A 21554-nucleotide genomic window follows, 5' to 3' on the forward strand; every position below is an offset into this window, starting at 1 on the left:
ATTTTTATAAAAACGAATTTTAATAAAAGTAAACTAAAAATCTTTTTTTTTTTCGGGTTTTTTTTTTTATTAATTAGCGTTGCGCTTTCGGCGTTTAAGAGTTTCCCCAGCAGCGGCGCCAAAAATAACTTGATGTGTGCGAGGTGTACTAGGAAATAGTTATTATATTTTAGCAGGAAATACTATTAAATACGATACAATTTTACACAAGATATTTATTTATTTAGAGAATGGATATACTTAAACCTTGCTACAACACTTATAGGCAGTGTACCTAATCGTACAGTAGTGTAGTTTTTAGTAAGTCCGGTTCATTCCACAGGGAAATCTTTAAACAAAGCTTAACGCTATATTAGTTTACTTTTATAAAAATACAAATATATATATAAGTAATATTATTATTATAAAGGGGGGTTTTTACCGTTTAATGACCGGTTTGTCGATTTTAAAACTTTAGTCGCAGTTAAAACCAAATGTAAAATATTAAAAATAAATACAAGACTTAAATTAAAGCGTAAAGTAAATAACGATAATGAAATTGCGAATAATAAAAGTGCGATAAAATAAACTTGCGATAATTAAAAAGTACGATAATTAAAAGTGCAATTAAATACAATAACAATAAAAATGCGATAATTAGAAGTGCAATTAAATATAAAATAAAGGAAATTAAATATGAAATAAAAGAATTATGCTTATTTAAACTTCCGTAATCATGATGTTTGACGTGTTGATTTTAGTTTTATGCCCATGGGTTAATTGTCCTTTGTCCTGGATTATTTAATATGTCTGTCCGGTTTTTGTCCATAACAGTCCATCAGTCATAAATATAAAGTGCGAGTGTCCTTGTCAAATTATCCTTATACCCGAAGTTAAATATTCCAACTAATTGGGGACTTAAACTGTAACAAGATTTTAATACTTTGTTTAATAATTACACCAGGATGTCGACTGAGTGTAATCCAAGGTTTTAATATTTTGTTATCAATTATACCAAGTGTCATTGTACATAATTTCACCCCTGTTTTAATTATTCTAGTGGCTATTAATCCATTCCCGTGTCCGGTTAAATGAACGATTATTCGTACATATAAATACCCCGCCCATCGTGTCCGATCGAGTGTATATGGTAATTTATAGGGACGCCCAATTGTAAATCTTTATATTAACATTAACAAACTATCATTTAGTTAAACAAATATAAAGCCCATTAATAGCCCATAGTCTAATTTCCACAAGTGTCGTTCTTTTGTTCAAACCCCAATTATGGTACAAAGCCCAATTACCCAATTTTAGTAATTAGCCCAACATCATGATTACTTCGTTTTAAATAAGCATAATAATAACTTAGCTACGAGACATTAATATAAAAAGGTTGAACATAACTTACAATGATTAAAAATAGCGTAGCGTTACACGGACAGAATTTTGACTTACACCCTTACAACATTCGCTAACATACCCTTATTATTAGAATTAAAATTAAAATTAAAATTAAAATTAAAATATAAATATAAATATTTACGTATTATGAGAGAAGAAGAAAAAGGATGATGAAAATGATCAGAATTCGGTTGGCTTTATAGGGAATTGAGTTCAGGTATACTCCGCGACTCGCGGCATTTTTTGCCTTCAAACTCCGCGAGTCGCGGAGTTTGTAAATACAGCTCACTCCAGTTTGGAGTCTTTCTTGCCGACGGTTTATTTTATTTATATAATATATAAATAATTATAAGAATTATTTAAATATTATATTATATTAATGTGCATAGTTGACTTGTAATTTTTAGTCCGTTGCGTCGAGCGTTGAGAGTTGACTCTGATCCCGGTTCCGGATTTTCGAACGTCCTTGCATACAATTTAATATCTTGTACTTTGCGTTTTGAATCTTGTACTCTTGTAATTTCGAGACGTTTCTTATCAATAATTGGAACCTCTTTGATTGTCTTTTGTACTTTTGAGCTTTTTGGTCGTTTGCGTCTTTAATTCGTCGAATCTGTCTTTTGTCTTCACCTTTTATTATTTAAACGAATATCACTTGTAAATAGAACAATTGCAACTAAAAGCTTGTCTTTCTTGAGGAATAATGCTATGAAATATATGTTCGTTTTTAGCATTATCAGTACCAATTTCATTACTTGGGGTAAGCTTTTCAAAAATCTCTAATCTCAATAATTAGACCTTTAAACTTATAAGTGTGTTAATTAGTGTCTATGGCTCATTGTATGTAATTTGTATGCTTGATCTTGTTATTTTGCATAACTAGCATGAACTTGGAAAAAGGGTTTGTTTAATTCTTGATTTGGGTTAACGAAATGTTGTTAGATGTTAATGATTTTGTGTTTAATGTGTTACTTGCATCATTAGCTTCGTTTTGGTATGTAGGTTGACTTAGTAAAACTTCATTAACATAATTGTTGAATTCATGATTCTTGGTTAGGGTTTGATAGATTTTAAGAAGAACTCTTGATGTATTAAATGTTTTGTAATGTTGTTGGTAAGTGTTTAGTTGCAATGTATGTGTAATTACCTTCAAAACGGCATATCATATGTGTGCATCTAATCCCCTAATCATCAAATTGCAATTATGAACTTGAAGCATTAATGATGAACATTCAATGATCATTCGACGAGGATTTAGTTATTGTAAATGATGAATTTAGTTGATGATATGTATCTAGTTCTATTCCTTGTCAAAATACCTTTCCAACGATGTATGGTATGCGTTTTTAGTGTTTTCGGTTCGTTAATTGTGTTTGAAAGAAGTTTGGTGTACGTCCAGCCGCAATTTATGCTCACCGGGCGCAAATTACGCCCAGCCGCAAAAACCAGGCACCTCCTTATGCCCGTTTCTGACCTGTCAAATTTCTTGACCCCAAGCCAGGTGCCACTTGCGCCCACCAGCCGCCATTTGCGGCTGGGTCCACTCTTTCGCGACTTTTTCTCGTCTTAACCCTTGTTTTCGCGTCGCAACTCCGATTAACATGAAACTTCGCCAACATGCTTATATATGACTATTTTTTATGGACAATAGTCGGATACCCGACCAGACCCCGTCGACGTTGACTTTGACTTTGATCAAGTTTGACTTTTAGTCAAACTTAACCAAAGACTTATGTAATCGTTCTAACCTTCTTTTATACTTATATCTTGCATGAAACTTGACACTTGACTCACATGCTATATAATCGAGTCGTAACGAGCCATAGGACTAATTGAACAACTTTGACCGACCTCGTATTTTACCAGTATTGATACAACCTACTTGTTTAGGTTAAGACTAGCATTCGTTCTTGCACACGTTTACTTTGTGAAGTACCTTTTTACTCGTGCACTCAAGGTGAGATCATAGTCCTATCTTTTCAACAACTTTTACTCTTTAAATCGTGGGATGAGAAACATATACGTTTTATACTTTTATGCTTTGAACACAAGTACGAAAATAAACATTCTACGTACGAGTTAGAACAAAAAGCCTCAATTCAATTATTATAAGTTACACTTGTAGGGTGTAAGCGAGAACTTATGTCGTGTGGATCCATACGGGTTTGAAAGACCCTCATTCGGACGGTTCTCTACCATTGGCGGATGAAATGCATTTTCGGGTATAGTGTAGGTTCTAACACTATGATAACGGGGTTCGTATACAGTTAAGTTTTGATAATTGGGTGCTCATGATACAACAACTTTTAGAATGTAAACAATTTGGATAATCAACGTTATGGAAATACTAAATCTTGTGGTTCAAAAACAACGTTTACAATTATACCTATGATTTCACCAACGTTTTTCGTTGACAGTTTTCTATATGTTTCTCAGGTTCTTGATTGGGTACTTGATACATGCTTCCGCGTACACTTTGACTTCTTGCTTGAGGTCAAGCATACATGCATACGCTATTGATAGCATCCGTGATTTCAACTTATATTATGTTGCAAATTATTTCATTTATACTTTATAACTTTTGTAAACTTAAACTTGTTGTCGAATCGTTTGGTAAACTTAAAACTTTGCAAGTCCTACACGTTTCAAATGAATGCGACATAATTTTGGTCAAACGCGTCTCATTTAGGGACTATGATCACACAACGGGACCTAAGTTAACGGCGCCGTCAATGGCGATTTTGGCGGGTCGTCACACATCATTGGACAGTGACCAGCTCCATGAATCAAGCTTCCCACGAATTAAAGTAACCGAATGTAACAGACAAGTTAAACCCTGCAATTCAGTCAAGGTACGCCCTGTAGGAGGCCTGATCCAGTCCCATGTGATGTTCGAAATAGCCACAACAACATAACTGATCCCTCAAATTCATTACCATACATGCGATCTTTGACATTGACGTTAGTTTTTGATTCAATCCTATATAACCTCGGAAACAATGAATTAAAACAGCTATCACCTATCCAATGATCGTTCCAGAAAGATGTAGAGTTACCCTCGCCAACATTTTTCACGAAAGATGACTTGAATGGTACCTGAAGGTCTTCAATCAATTTTCCCACACGAATGATGTTATTGTAAACACCTAGAGTTGGAGAATAAGATGACTCACTTACTGACAATAGGTTACCATCTAAACCATAAATGCTACGAATTAATTTAACCCACAAAGAATTGGTTTCGATCTTGAACCTCCACCACCATTTACCCATTAAAGCAAGATTTTTGACTTTAAGACTCCCACTATTTAGACCCCCGCCCAATAAGGTGCTATGAGATGATCCCATTTGTCTCAAGATATTTTAGAACCCGAATCACCCCCGCCCCAAACGAAATCACGTCTCAATATCTCAAGCGTTTTAATCACACTCGGCGATGCACGAAAAAGCGAGAAGTAGTACAAAGGAAGACCATTAAGAACCGATTTGATGAGAACTAATCTTCCACCAAAAGACATCGAACACATTTTACAATTAGAGAGTCTACTTTTGAATTTTTTTATGACCGGTTGCCAAGCATTTATGCTATTCAATATAGCACCAATCGGGAGACCAAGATATGTAAAGGAAAACTTTCCTGCTTTGCACCTCATCTTTCTAGCTAATGAGTCCACCTCAACAAAATTTGTTCCAACACCATATAAACAACTTTTATCGAGATTTACTTTGAGATCGGATGATAGTTCAATGCATTTAAGGATACCGACAATATTAAGAGCATTGTATTTACTTCATTCCCCGAAAAATATGGTGTCATCCCCATATTGAAGATGCGATGTTAACACCTTATCTTTCCTTAATTCCACTCCTTTAAAGATCCCCTTTTCAACCGCAACTTTTGTTAGAATGTTCAACCCCTCCGCGGCAAGAATGAAGAGAAAATGTGACAAAGGGTCACCTTGACGCACCCCTTTTCCCAAAGAGAATTCCCGAGTCGGAGAACCACTGATTAGAACCGAGATAGATGCTGATTTGAGGCATGCCAAAATCCATTTTCTCCATTTTTCCCTAAAACACATGCACCGCATCACTTCCATCAAAATTAGTTTAGGCTGTCGAACGCCTTTTGAAAACCAACTTTGATGATGCCTTTCTTTCTTGAAGAATTTAAGAACTCAAGAGTTTCATTCGCGATTAGTGCTCCGTATAGGATGAATTTTCCTTTCAAAAATGCAGATTGTTCCAAACTCACAAGGTTTGGTAACACTCTTTTAAGTCTATTGGAGAGGATCTTTGCGATGATTTTGTAATAGCTATTTATTAAACTAATAGGCCAAAAATCACATAAACCCATGGAGATCCCATTTTTTAGGAACAAAAGTGATGAAAGAGGCATTACAACCCCGAGGGATTTCTCCATTTTTCGAGAACCACGAGATAACTGCAATTAGATCTGATTTAATTGTGTCCCAAAATTTCTTGAAAAAGTGTAGATTGAACCCATCCAGACCTAGGGCCTTCGTACTTCCACAATCATTAATGGCATCAAATATTTCTTTTTCCTCAATAGGTTTCTCAAGATCTTCAGTGACATCATCCTGAGTTAGAGACGAATATGCTAAGTCTTTCATACTTGGCCTCATCCCATTATGACTTCTAAAGATCCGGAAAAAGTTTTGAAAAGCAGGTTCTTTAATATCACTTGGTTCCACATTCCAATTACCGTTTATTGAGAGGCCTCTGATGTTTTTCTTACTACATATTTTCCGAATTAGCGAATGAAAATATTTGGAGTTTTCATCTGCTTCAAGAATCCACCGAACCCTAGCTTTTTGCTTAAGAATGTTTGTTTTTATTTTTTCCTTTTCCACCCAGTTTTTCGTCGACACTTTCCACAATTCTCTTTCATTTTCTGATAACGCATCATCTTCGGCCTTTGCTTCTAGATTAAGTGCAATCTATTTGAAACCTTCAATTTCTCCATCAATTTGTGAGAATTCGAAGGAAATTCTTTTAGCACCAACTTGAGACTTTTCAGTTTATTTCGGAATATACAATCTAACGGTGAACCACTAGATAATTCTTCATGCCACGAGTCTTTGACGATATTTTCAATACCTTCCATCTTTAACCAATCATAAAAGATTTTATTTGGTTTTGGACCATAGTTATTTTCTTCATCTTTAAGTAGGATTGGAACATGGTCTGAAAATTTTCTTTCTAATGCCACAAGCGTCAAATTCTTCCACATAAGGTAGAATTCTTCGGTTATCAAGAAACAATCCAACTTGCTATGTTTTACCCCATCATCACTAACACGGGTGAACTTACGACCTCCCAAAGGCAAGTCAATCATCTCGTTGTTGGTGATAAGTCGTTAAATCTTTTAGCTCGACTTGCGATGAAGTCACAATTCAATCTTTCGCTTTGATCACGGACTTTATTAAAATCCCCACACACCACACATGCACCATCATTGCCTCTTCTTAATTCACCGGTAAGATTGTCCCACATTCTCTGTTTATCTATGTCATTATGAGGCCCGTAGACATTGATAAAGTGAATTTGTTTCCCGAGCTTTTCCATGTGCCTCGTATGCCAATAAATAAATCACGGTTAAACGACTCAGCAACATCAATGTAATTGGTATCCCATATGACAAGTTGACCCCCCAATTTACCAATCATTTCTTTTTTAATATAATTACATTCGATAGTCCCCCACAATGAAAAGACCCAACTGTCATCAACCCGGTGTAGTTTTGTTTCTTGGAAAGCAATGAGGTTGTATGTCACGACACAATTTTTTAACATTACCAAATTTGCTATCTCTACCCACCCCGAACGTTCTAATAGTAAGAGAAATTATCTTCATAATAATAAGAGGCGATTTTTTTTTAACGACGATTTTTTGGCATCAGTAGATCATTTATTTCAACGACCCTTATCATTTGCACATATCACACACGTTTGGGCGGAAACCCGAACCAATCGACGGTACCCGGGAATACATCCATTATGGCAGGGTTCTTTGGTAGAGGTACGTGAACGAATCCGATAAAATCTCCCTATAGGTTCAATATATACTACCATTATTGGTGTTCAGTTGTTTTAAGGAAAACCATGCCATCCCTAAGGATCGAACCCATGACCTCTCCCTATCCCATGACACAAAGTACATGGGGGAACCGTTGAGCTATACCCGCAAATTCATAATAAGAGGCAATTTGATCAGAGAACAACTTACGGGGGTTTTTTGTCCTTCCATTTGAGGCCCAGATTGCAACCAATTTCATGAACATTTGGATAGACACCAGAGCTTGAAGAGCTGCCAAATCGTTCGACTTTGAGTTTTTTGGAACACTTGGTTTCCTTCTGCTAATACCTTCACCAGATGCACAAAATTGTCGAGAACTACTATAGTTGGAATTCCTTGTATCCATAAATGTAGACCCCTTCCTCTTACTCACCCCATCACATGACGAGCACTTTGATTTTAAATTCAAATTTCCAGGGTCTCTAACTACATTCTTTGCATTTAGAATTCGAGAAGACATTTTCCATCTTCTAATCTTTGACCAACAACAATCATTTTTACCTAATTTTTTTTACAGGCCTAGTTCCATTTTCTTTGATAACAGTTTGCGAATTGCACTTCGGTTGTTTTGTTTTAATTTTATGCGTCAGTAAACATGCCCTATTCTGAATTAAGTCGATTTGTTCCAATCCAAGCCCATCATTGAAAACACTTTGATTAACATTAGGCCCATCATTGTTTTGGGCTTACAAATTAGGAGATTTACATTTATTTTCAAGGCCCATATATTTAACTGGACAATCAAGAGATGGCATGCGAGTAGAGCCTGGATTTTCCTCAAGTGAGCCAATTAATGGGTTCAACTGAGACTGGCCCATCTCCCCATTAATATCACCTGAAGCCTGTGCCGCCAGTTTTACAACCTTAAAAACAGTATTGTCGCCATATTTAGCCGTTGAATCATTTACTTGTTGTCTTTTTTTGAACAAGCCACATCAACATTCTCCAATACAGCTTCATCATTACCTTTTTAAAAATGGTTCCTCAATTCCAATACATTCAGACTGTTCATTATTTATCCCTTCTGTCTTCCGGTCATGATCTCCGGTCAAGTCTTTGCCGGAACCGGATTCCCCATTACCTTCATCATTGTTGATTGGGATGGTTTCCAACACCAATTCTTCATCCACATCTTCTTCGTCTTAAATTTCGATGGTATCATCAACAAAATCATCATCATCATCATCATCTTCATCCGATTTATCTTTATATTGATGAAAAATTTTCATTCATGGATATAAAAATACATAAATATAGATATTTGAATACACATACACAATACATATTATAATAAATGTATCGATAGTATCTAATAATCTCTATAATGATGATGTCATAAATAACGATTATCTAAGCTTAAAAAAAATTCAAAAAAAAGTTCTAAGCCCCCCATGATGATGACATTAAAATAATTAGTTGTATTTAATAAAAATATTAACATGTTAATTGTATAATTAATGAAACATTATGTATAACTTTATGATAAAATACTCTCATGACCATATGTATAATATTTGATGCATTATGTACAACCATATGGTAAAATGCCCCCATGACCATATGTACAATATTTGAAGCATTATGTACAATCTTACGATAAAACACCCACATGACCATACGTACAAACTTTAAAACAAATTGTACAATCTATTACAAAATACTCACATAAACATATGTACAAACTTTAAAGCATATTGTATGATCTTCATACAATAATTATATTTTAATTTTAAAAAAAAAAATTCTAAGAGGTATTTGTTATTACTAATAATTATTATTAAAAATATAAATACTCAATTTTTAAACATACTTTATTATTATTATTTATTAGTATAATTATAATTATTTTTATCATATTATTATTATTTAAATATGGGTTCTCTTTACAGGATTAATTACGTTACATATTTATGCTAATTACATGTATCAATAAAAGGTTGTAATGTAAGCTTTTTTGACAAGAAAAATAGTAATTGTGATGAAAATTGGATGAGTGTAAAATCTTTACGGGATTAATTACGTTACATATTTATGCGAAGTACATCAATATGTTTGTAAAAACAACGACAAGTTTTTTAGTCAGAATCTGTGGTTCCACAGGTCATTAAACTTAATGACTAACATTTAGATTCACTTAATACCTAAAACATATCATTAATTTGTTTCGTTTAAATAAACTCGTAGTTTCACAGGTCATTTCACTAGTTTGTTTATTATTACACATACATTTTACTTGCAACCATATAAATTTTTTTTTTTTTGAAAGGCAAAGGTAATTTTATTAATGAAACATAAGAATATAAGTACAAAGAATCTCGGACCTACACTATACAAATGGTTAATTCCAAGATGGCATTGGAACTAACACGACATCATATACTAATTGGTTTCCTATTGCAAGCTTTTAAGACAAGTACACATTAGGACTAGTTACCAAGTTTGCCAATCAATGACTAAGTCTTTGCTTCTTTTCAAAATCTAATCAAAAGATACAATTTGAATCTCGTTTAAAGCCATAGGACCATTCCACGATTTATTCTTGAAATTTTTTTGATTTCCATTTTTCCATATTAGATATCCGCACGTCCATTCCACCGCTTGCCAAACCTTTGAGCCCTTTATCGACATGTTAAAGTTGCACTACCCGACGAAAGCTTCTTCAATGCTAAGATTAGTAAAATTCCCGAGCCCCCACCACTTATACACCCGTGATCAAATGTCCAATGACAACCACAAAATATCAAAACATGCTCGATACTTTCAATATCATTATCACAAATAGGACAACTGACCGAATGAAGATCAACCCCGCATTTATCTAATTCTTGTAATGACGGGATACGTTTTTTGAGTACCCGCCAAATGAATATTTCAACTTTTTTAGGAGTTAAATTATTCCTCAACGTCTCCAATTGTCCCCACCCATCGACTAATAGCTTTTCTTCCAAAAGAAGTGTATGTTTTTTAGTAGTAAATTTACCATTAGAGGATAAAAGCCAATACCAAGTGTCTGGACCATGACCCGAGCATAAATCTGACCGCGATCTGAGTTGTGCTTCCAGATTCACGAGATCATTCTGCATCCGCCTTGTAGGGACACGACGCCAATCCCAACTTAAAAGACATTCACCATTTTCCCATTGAATTCTATCCGCTACACATGCATTTTTAGCTTGCTCCAATCGAAATAACTTGTTATGCTTGAGTTCCAGTTTTTCATTATCGGGTCAAACATCCCGCTAGAAAGAAGTACCTAATCCGTCACCTATTTTTTTTTTTTGCAAACGAACCTTTGAAATTCACACCAAACTCAGTGATATAACCACCTGCATGAACAATTGAGGGCCACATAGAAGCTGAATATGAACAATTGAGGGCCACATAGAAGCTGAATTCGTGCATTTTCTGGGATCCAATTGAGTTAAACCCCCATCCGGACCATAAACGCTACGAATAACCTTTACCCAAAGTGAGTCCGGTTCATTAAAAAACCGCCACCACCATTTCCTGAGGAGAGCCAAATTCTTACTTTTGAGAGAACAAATCTTGAGTCCACCATCCGAAAAAAACATGGTCCCATTTAACCCAAGAGGTTTTATTGCCCGACCCGGTATCCCCCTAAAAGTTTTTTCTTCTCACACGCTCTAACTCACATAACACATGAGGCGGGGCACGGAAGATAGAGAAATAATATAGCGGAAGACTAGAGAGAACCGACTTTACAAGTGTTAAACGTTTACCAAAAGAAATCGTACGTGCTTTCCAATTGGCTAATTTACTTTTAAATTTATTCACAACCCCATTCCAATCACTAAATTTTTTCATTCTCGTACCGATAAGAAGCCTGAGGTGTTTGAATGGAAAAGAACCCGAACTACAACCAATTAAATTAGCAAGTGCGGACAACTCATCATTTGTAACTCCAACACCAAAAATAGTACTCTTATTCAAATTGATCTTTAAACCCGATGCTAGTTCGAAACATTTCAAAAGATTGAGTAAATACCTTATGTTACCCGAACTCCATTCTCCGAAAAAAATCGTATCATCGGCATATTGGAGATGTGAGATCATAATTTTATCAGCTCCTACTTCCACCCAATGTCATAAATTTTTTTGAAACCGCCGCTTTCGTAAGATTGCTAAGTCCATCAGCCGTAATGATAAAACAGAAAGGCGATAACGGGTTGCCTTGTCTCACACCCTACCCATTTTAAATTCGTTTGTAGGTGACCCGTTAACTAAAATCAAAATTGAGGTCGACTTGAGACACGACATAACCCATTTGCACCATCTTTTTCAGAATCCCATACATAGCATAATTTCACCTGTTTCATAGAACCATCTTAACGCGGACATTAGCTCATTTTTAATTACGTGCGAATATTTTTTAAAGAAAAGAATGTTGAACTCGTCTGGTCCGGGCACCTTGTTATTACCATAATCTTTTATTGATTCCAGAACATCTTCCTCACTAAATTCAGCTTATAAACCCGAGTGAAAACAGTTTTCACCATCGGGTCTTCATTCCACAGCCCATTAATTGACAGCCCGCGAATATTATTTCTGTTATATCTCTCTCTAATTACCGAGTGAAAATAGCGCGAGTTCTCATCCCCTTCAAGTATCCATCGAATACGGGCTTTTTTTTAACATACCCGCCTTACGACCATCCAATTCTAGCCATTTTTTTCTCGATTCAATCTACACTTTTCGTTCATCATCATTTAAATTTCTGACATTTGCTTCCTGCTCCAATTTATTATTTGTTGTTCGAAGAGATTCGATCTCAGAATCTAAGGGACCCATCTCAGTTTTGTTCCATTTTTTTAGCTCGGATCTCACCCTTTTTAGCTTGTTTCAAAACATGCAGTCTTTCCTCTTGCCACAAACTGTAATGGACCAAGCATCCTCAATTATTTTATCCACGCCTTATAAATTTAGCCAATCATTAAAAAGTGTTGAGTCCCCAAAATAATTAAGGATTTAATTATGACAAAACTGTAATTTATTTGCACTAAAATGTTATGTGCAGCCAGCACAAGTTTGTTTATGTATAGACAGGAAATATTGTTGTGTCGAGTATTTAGTTTGTTGCTTAATCTATCAGCACAAGGTAGACAGAGTTCTTCAATCAGCACATGATGCATACTCAGCAATTCAATAATATCAAGTGACTCAGCAATGAAGAACCAGCATAGCTGGAATGCAGCTTACTACACAAGACAACTATGCTCCATTACAAGCATAGTAGTTTTCTGAGTGGTCTACATCAATTGTACTATTCAACAGAAGTCAAAGACAAAGTTGAACAGGAAAGGACACGCGTCGGCGGCTGACAAGTGACCTTACAAGACCACGTGGGAATGCAGAAGTTTAATGCATGTGCATACATGTGCTATACTTTGTCAATGCCTAGGGAACACAACATTCTATTTGTTTAAATAAATAGTGGTGCCAAACCGAATTGGGGTGTTCCTGCAAATAGCTACCAAAGAGGAAAGAGGAGAGCACGCTCTCTGATGCAGTTGTCCCCATAAGTACAGACATCCTATGTACCAGTGGACAATGGAACAATTACATGGATAAAAGGACTACTATAAATTATTGTATCCATTATTGTAACAACTAGTGGTGTGGGTTTTATTATTTAGAGTCCAAAACGTGTAATAGCTTTAAGTTTTTCCTCATAGCTATAATCTAGGTAAATCTGTATCAACCAACTATCATTCCGCCAAGGTCTTTGTAATTCTTTGTGATTTTATCAATAAAGAATAACCGTTGAAAATTACCTCTGACTCTATTTAATTTACTTGCTTGAATACTAAATTGTGTTTAACTGTTAAGTTAATTAAAGAGAAGTTGTATTCACCCCTCCCCCCTCTATAATACTCATGTTGTTAATCAATGGACCAACAACTGGTATCAGAGCATCAGTCTTGATAATTTAATATCTTGGATCTGAATTCTCTCATGGCTGCATACTCAAATACATCTTATCTTGAAAATGGCTCATCTAATAGACCACCCAAATTTGATGAAGATGAATATGAAACTTGGAAGGCAAGGTTCGTGCTTCACCTGGAGTCTATTGACCTACTTATGCCTGGTATTGCCACAGATGGTCCATTTTCCCAACTGAAACTATTGATAGCATTCCAGCCACTGCTGACACTCCTGCCATTCCTGGCAGAGAGGTTGTTCTCACTCCAGCCAAATGGGATGCTGAGGACAAACGTCGTGTTGGACTTGACCCTAAGATCAGAACTCTGTTAGCAATAACTTTACCTAATCACCTGTTCAAACTGATTAAGGGAAAACTGAATGCTAAGTTCATGTTAGACTATCTAGATGTTACTTATGAAGGCATGGATGAGGTTAGGCAGAACAAGATTATTGCTTTAAAAAGAGAGTATGAAATGTTCTTTGCCTATAAGAATGAGACCCTTAAGCAAACCTTCATTAGGTTTAACTCCTTAGTTGCTGACCTGCTTACTTTGAAAATCACATATACTGATTTTGAACAAGTAAACAAATTCATTGACTCATTGTCTGCCAAATAGAAACCAGTGACTGACCCTCTAAGAACCACCCAGGATTTAAAGAACTTTAACATGTCTTCTCTCTATGGTACACTTTGGAACCATGAGAAGGCAGAAGCTAAACTTGAACTAAACATGTAAGAAAACTTTAAGTCTGCTCCCACCACTTTAAAATCTTCTAAAACAGATGATACTGCTCTTATGGCTGCTGCTAAAAAGAAAGCTCAAAAGGCTTTACTGGTTCAAAAGTTGACAGCAGAAGAACAGTCAGCTGAAGATGATGTGGATAGTGGTACTGGGTTTGAAGAAAGCAGTGATGATGAAGATGATGTGGAAGGTTTTGCTGAAGGTATGGCTTTGCTGGCTAGACAGTTCAAAAGGTTTAATAGTAATAAAACCAGCAAGTCATACAAAGGGAGTAAGAAACCAAGTGCAAGGTATAGCAGCAAATCAGTCAAGGGTCGTAAATCTAAGTGTTACAATTGTGGGAAGGTTGGACATTTTGCTACTGAATGCATGTCCAGGAAACCTTCTGTCTCACACGCTAACTCTTTCTCAAAAGCTGACAAGTACAAGAACAAGTACAAAGCTATGAAAGCTCAGATGAAGGAAAGTGCAAAGGCTGATAAGAAGGGAACGAAGCCAGAAAAGGTTCTAGTTGCTGAGCATCATGATTGGGATGAAACCAGCTCTTCTTCATCTTCTGACAGTGATACTGATGATGATGATGATGCTGGTTATGCTTCTGGTAAAAAGCTGTGTTTGATGGCCAATGAGGTCGAGGAGTCTGATGAGGATGATAATGGTAGTACGTGGCTGATATGAGGGAAGCTGATCTGAAAAAGGATACACCTCAATGGATATCTGAAATGCTGTATAAGGTTGATAATTTTCGAACCTATACTGATGATGAAAAAGTTGAAATGTTTGACTACCTAAGAGTTGATTTATGTAGAGGCAGTAAACGTGAAGAAGTTTTAAAATCTGATAACAAATCTCTAAATGAAAAACTTAAAAGCAAAACTGATGAAATTAAGATTTTAAAAGATGAAATTTTAAAACTTGAAAAACAAAATTTTGCTTTAAAGGCTCTTCACGTTGAGGCAGCAGATGTTAAGAACCAGCTAAACGACCTCAAGAAGGTTGTTGCTTCATGGTGTACATCTGCTCAATGCACAGCAAAATATGTGAATGAGCAGGTGCCTGCCCAAGTTGAAGCATTCTTTACTGGTGACTATGCTGCTGCTGCTGCTCTTGCAGAAGTTACTTACATGGACCCCATTCTCGAAACTGATCCTGAAGCTGTCTTGCCAAATACTTTTGCCAAGATAGTTAAGGGTAAAAAGGTTTTAACAAATAAGTTCGTCAGACCTACAGAGACCCCACCACCGTCCATGAAAGAAATCTTGGAGGATGAAGTAAAAGCCAAGGAAACCAGTACTTTAATTGATGAAACTACTGATCCCTCAAGCATTTACTACATGACTCTAAAGGAAAGGCGCATTAAAAGAGAAATCACTGAAAATAACCAAAGAAAGTAAAAAACAATTGATTTCCTTTCATGTTCAAATTCCACCAATGCTGAGCTAGCTGATGAAAATTGTACTGGTCAACCAGTAGCTGCTGATAAGCCAGCAAAATGCAATACTGGCAAGTCAAAGGTAGCAATCAAGATTCACACGAATCGTCCGGTATCAGCTGACAGGTCAATAACTTCCCACACTGGCTCGTCGAACAACAAAGGCAAGGCAGTATACCATTATTCTGGTACTGGTTCTAAAAGGAAAGCTGCCCTTAAGGAAAAAGCTAAAGTGAACCAAATTGTGGAATCATGTGCTGAGTCATCTATCATTGAGATAATGACTGTCAAGCTTGACCAGCTCATGCCATATCTGAAAGTAGACCCGATCTTACTGCACCCATTTACTCAGTGTATGACCAGTCACCGATACCAAATGTGAGAAAATGCTACAAGTGTGGCAACAAGTTTCACTTAGCCAACCGTTGTACTCTAACCCTAACCCTAACCCAATCTGCTGCTGCCTCTTCAAGCAAGCCAGCAGACAGGAAGAGATCATCAAAGATGACCCTTCCAGAACCCATCCTTGGATGGGTTCCCAAAAAGAACTAATCTCTTAGCTACTGTGCAGGGCATTCAAAACAAGCAAATCTGGTATCTCGATAGTGGGTGTTCGAGACATATGACCGGATGTAAGTCCCTGCTGATGGACTATCAGGAAAAGGATGGTCCAGTTGTATCATATGGAGATAATTCGTTGGGTTACACAAAGGGTTTTGGTACTTTAACAAATGGGAATGTTACATTTTCAAATGTAGCATATGTCGTTGGGCTTAAACACAATCTACCCAGCATAAGACAACTGATAAGCAAAAGTAAGATAGTCCACTTCAGAAGGAAAATTGGCACTATTTTCGATAAGATAGGAAAGCCACTTCTGACAGCAAAAAGACATGAGAACATGTATCAAATTGACATGAACACATCAGTCACAACAACTGATACTTGTTTCTACTCAAAGGTAGCAGACAACCTCGGGTGGTTATGGCACAAGAGATTCTCACATCTCAACTTCAAAGATATTCATAAGTTATCTAGTAAAAGTTTGGTGTCTGGCTACCCACAATGTCTTATGTGAAGGACAGATTGTGTCTTGGTTGTGAAAAAGGGAAGTGATAATGCTAAAAATGAACACATATTTCATAGCATTATCCTTCAAGAAAGACAAGCTTTTAGTTGCAATTATTCTATTTACAAGTGATATTCGTTTAAATAATAAAAGGTGAAGACAAAAGACAGATTTGATGATTTGAAGACGCAAACGACCAAAACACTAAAAAGTACAAAGTACAATCCAAGTGGTTCAATTTATTGATGAGAAACGTCTAAAAATTACAAGAGTACAAGCCGCAAAACGCAAAGTACAAGATATTAAATCGTACGAAAGGACGTTCGAAAATCCGGAACTGAGACCTGAACCAACTATCAACGCGCAAAGCAACAGACCTAAAATTACAAGTCAAAGATGCACAAGAATATAATATAATATATATATATAATTATATAAAATTATACATATTATATTATATAATAAATAAATCAAGAGCCGCCCATGTTTTGGAAGCATTTGGTGCTGGAAAAGTAGGCCATGCGATCGCATGGCCTGGAGGCCTTATTCCCATGAGATCGCATGGCTGAGGAAACCTGGCCACATCTATAAATTGGAGCATTTTTCGACGAATTATACACACCTTCATTCACTGATCTCTCTCACTCTCTCAATTATATTTATATTTATATTTTAATTATAATTTTAACATTAAGTTAATAATAATAAGGTTATAGTATCGAATGTTTTAAGGTTTTGTAAGTCGAAACTCTATCCGTGTAATGCTACGCGATTATACTCATTGTAAGTTATGTTCAACCCTTTTAAATTAATGTCCCATAGCTAAGTTATTATTATGCTTATTTAAGTTGAAGTAATCGTGATGTTGGACTAAATATTAAGACGGGGTTATTGAACTTTGGACCATAATTGGGGTTTGGACAAAAGACCGACACTTGTGGAAATTGGACTATGGGCTATTAATGGGCTTTATATTAATTAAATGATATCTCGTTGATTTAATATAGAGTTTTATAATTTGACGTATTTATATTTAACCACATACGCTTGACTGGGTATGGTGGGTGGGATATTTATAAATACTTATAATTGTTCATTTGACCAGACACGTGGATGGATTAATAGTCACTGGACTCATTAAAACAGGGGTGGATTACATTCAAGGGTAATTGGTGTAATTGTTAACAAAGTATTAAAACCTTGGATTACACGCAGTCGATAACCTGGTGTATTCATTAAACAAAGTATTAAGACCTTGTTACAGTTTGAATCTCCAATTAGTTGAAATATTTGACTTCGGGTATAAGGTTAATTTGGCGAAGACTCTCGCACTTTATAATTATGACTGATGGACTATTATGGACAAAACCAGATGGACATATCGAATAATCCAGGACAAAGGACAATTAACCCTTGGTAATAAATTAAAATCAACACGTCAAACATCATGATTACAGAAGTTTAAATAAGCATAATTCCTTTATTTCATATTTTATCGCACTTTTATTTATCGTCATTTTATTTATCGTACTTTAAATTATTGCACTTTAAATTATCGTACTTTTATTTTATCGCATTTTTATTTATCGTCATTTACTTTACTCTTTAAATTAAGTTATATTTAATATTTTGCATTAGGACGTAAAATTGACAAACCGGTCATTAAACGGTAAAATCCCTCCTTTTATAATAATAATACTACTACTTTTATTTATATATATATATATATATATATATATATATATATACACACACAAATATAGTGTTTAAAATAAATATAACTTTAAACTTAGCCAGCTCTCTGTGGAACGAACCGGACTTACTAAAAACTACACTACTCTACGATTAGGTACACTGCCTATAAGTATTGTAGCAAGGTTTAGGTATATCCATTCTATAAATAAATAAATAACTTGTATAAAATTGTATCATATTTAATAGTATTTCATAGTAAAATATAATTTATTTCGTACTACACCTCGCACACATCAAGTATTTTTGGCGCCGCTGCCGGGGAAGACGAAAGCGAAACGCTATATAAAAAAAATTAGTTTTTAAGATATTTTTGTATAAATATAATATTTCTTATTTTGTAAAAATATTTTGTTAAAAATACAAAAATATAAAAACATAAAAAAATAATATATTTCTATATTTTTAAGTGTTTAAGTGAAAAGAAAATATATTTTATATTTTATAATTTATATAAAGGTATAAAAGTATTATTTTTAGTTCTTAAAAAAATATAAATTTATTTATAGTAAATATTACATATATATTATTTTTATAAATTAAAAATCAAAAAAATAATAATTAAAAAGAGTAAACAGTCCGAGAACTGTAGCAGCCCAACAAATCAGGCCTGGTATTCAACACCATGCGACCGCATGGATTTATAACACTCAACTCATGCGATCGCATGAGTTGATGTGACAGGTCTGGTACCTTTGACCGATGAATTAGGGTTACGGTTTTATTAATTATTATTATTAATTAATTAGTTAATTAGGGTTTTAATTAAATAATATTTAGTTTTAGTTTTAGTTAATTTTATATCTTAAGTTTTAATTAACTATATAAAATAATACTTTTATAAAATAATAATATAAAAATAATATTTTTATAAAAATAAGTAATTTTATCATTTTTTTATATCTTTTTATAAATTGTCTATATTAATCTTTTAATTCGTAATTTGTAATTTATCGTTCGTAACTAATTTTAAGCTTAGTATTTTGCCATAGTATTTCTAGATCTTTAGGCTTTGCCGTAAAATCCCTTAAGTGCTTTTTCTTTAGATTAAGATTTAGACGCTTTAGAATTTTACGACGTCACTTATCGCTTTAGTTTTAAATAGATTTTAGTGCCTAATTAAGTTATTGCCGTTTTGGATATAGAATTCCTTTTAAGCTTTAATTCCTTTAGACGTAACTTTTAATATTTAGTTTTTAGACTTTTATGTTTCGACGCTTTACTTTATTATTATTATTTTTCGACCTTTTATTTTTCGACGTTTTTCGACGCATTCTTTTTCTTTCTCATTTCTACGCTCTAGTTTTTAGGACATAGAATTTTCTTTATTTTCTTTAAATTTCGACGAAAAATTATTTTAAGTGGTTAAATTGATAGACATCCAAAATTTTCTGGTTCGTAGTAATAGTTGGATTTGTTAGTGGCGAGTTGTGGGCTTCCGATTTAAAGGGTCCTGGCTACCTGCTGCATCTATTGGCTATTCTAAACGTGGGCAAAATCAGAAAAGTCTATTGATTTGATAACTTATATAATTTTTATTTTTATAACTAATAGGATATTCAGTGAATGCACCGAGCAAAACGTTCACAACCTTTCATACGTTCACAACCTGTAACTCGATCAAGACATCTAGCCAACATTGTCGCCGTTGATTTTTCTTTAGAATCATCATCTAGTCGACCAAGTACTCCAATTCAAATTTCCGATAATCCCTTTTTTGAACCCGACCTCACAATTGAGAACCCGGAGGATATTCAAGGACAATTCAGAGATCCTGAACCACTAATCATTCCTCTTGAACCACAAATCATTCAACCAGAGATTGTCGAGGAAGAAACCATTAAATCAAAATCCTCTAGTGATTCAGATTCAACAAATTCAATCATGGAAAATCAAGAACCTCTAAGTATGGAAGCTCACGCACTGGCCAAGGTCATGCCATTACTTAACTAGAAATTAATGCACCAGATTACAAAATTAATGGACAAATCCTACACATGGTAACTAATCAATGCCAATTTAGTGGTACGCCAAAAGAAGATCCAAACGAACATCTTCGAAATTTTAATAGGATATGTACTATATTTAAAATCAGAGAAGTTGAGGATGAACAGATCTATCTCATGTTATTTCCCTGGACTTTAAAGGGAGAAGCCAAAGATTGGTTAGAATCGTTACCTGAAGGAGCGATTGACACATGGGATGTCTTAGTTGAGAAATTTCTTAAAAGATTCTTTTCGGCATCTAAAACCGTAAGACTTCAAGGAGAAATTGTTACATTTACACAAAAGCCAAATGAAACATTATATGAGGCGTGAACAAGATTCAGAAAGTTGTTGAGAGGATGTCCTCAACACGGTTTAGACACTTATTAAATAGTACAAATATTCTACCAAGGATGTGACGTTGCTACACGAAAAGACATCGACACAACAGCTGGTGGTTCCATTATGAAGAAAACCGCAACTGAAGCTCACAAAATTATTGATAACACAGCCTCCCACTCACATGAGTGGCACCAGGAAAAAGATATTGTTCATTCATCTAAAGCGGCTAGAGTCGATTCTAGCCATGACTTTGATTTCATTTCCGCAAAGTTAGATGCTTTCGAGAGACGAATGGAAAAGATGACTAAAGATATTCACGCAATACGAATTAGTTGTGAGCAGTGTGGAGGACCATATTTGACAAAAGATTGTCTCAGTATTGAACAAACAATGGAACAAAGAGAGAATGTTTCATACATGAACCAAAGGTCGGGAAATAATTATCAGAATAATTATCAACCGCCAAGACCAAACTACAATCAGAACTATAACCGAAATGTTCCATACAACAACCAATAAGGTCCTAACAATCAACAAGTATCTAATAATACTTACAACCAGTAAAGACCTATTTTTCCAAATAAACCACCACAAACCGATGATAAAAAGCCAAATTTAGAAGATATGATGTCAAAGCTAGTTGAATCTCAAACGCAGTTTTTCACATCTCAGAAACAAACGAATGAACAAAATGCTCAAGCATTTAGAAATCAACAAGCTTCTATACAAAATCTGAAACAAGAAGTGAGCAACCTAGCAAGGTTGATAGGTGAAAGAAAACCGGGGAGTCTACCTAGCGATACAAA

General features: G+C 34.9%; 1 protein-coding gene and 1 non-coding gene across 2 annotated transcripts; both read right to left on the bottom strand.

Moving 5' to 3' along the window:
* Positions 1 to 4736: 4736 nt before the first annotated feature.
* On the bottom strand, positions 4737 to 5445 carry LOC139870424 (uncharacterized). Its single transcript, XM_071858235.1, has 2 exons — positions 5342 to 5445; positions 4737 to 5172 (listed from the first exon to the last, which is right to left on the bottom strand). Exons 1-2 carry the CDS (start codon positions 5443 to 5445, stop codon positions 4737 to 4739), a joined length of 540 nt encoding a protein of 179 aa, XP_071714336.1.
* A 15231-nt stretch (positions 5446 to 20676) lies between these two features.
* LOC139873934 (small nucleolar RNA R71) lies at positions 20677 to 20783 on the bottom strand. Its single transcript, XR_011767644.1, has one exon. It is a non-coding gene; the product is annotated as a small nucleolar RNA R71 (small nucleolar RNA).
* Positions 20784 to 21554: the final 771 nt, after the last annotated feature.

The sequence above is a fragment of the Rutidosis leptorrhynchoides genome, chromosome 10, assembly GCF_046630445.1.
Source record: "Rutidosis leptorrhynchoides isolate AG116_Rl617_1_P2 chromosome 10, CSIRO_AGI_Rlap_v1, whole genome shotgun sequence".
Lineage (NCBI taxonomy): Eukaryota > Viridiplantae > Streptophyta > Magnoliopsida > Asterales > Asteraceae > Rutidosis > Rutidosis leptorrhynchoides.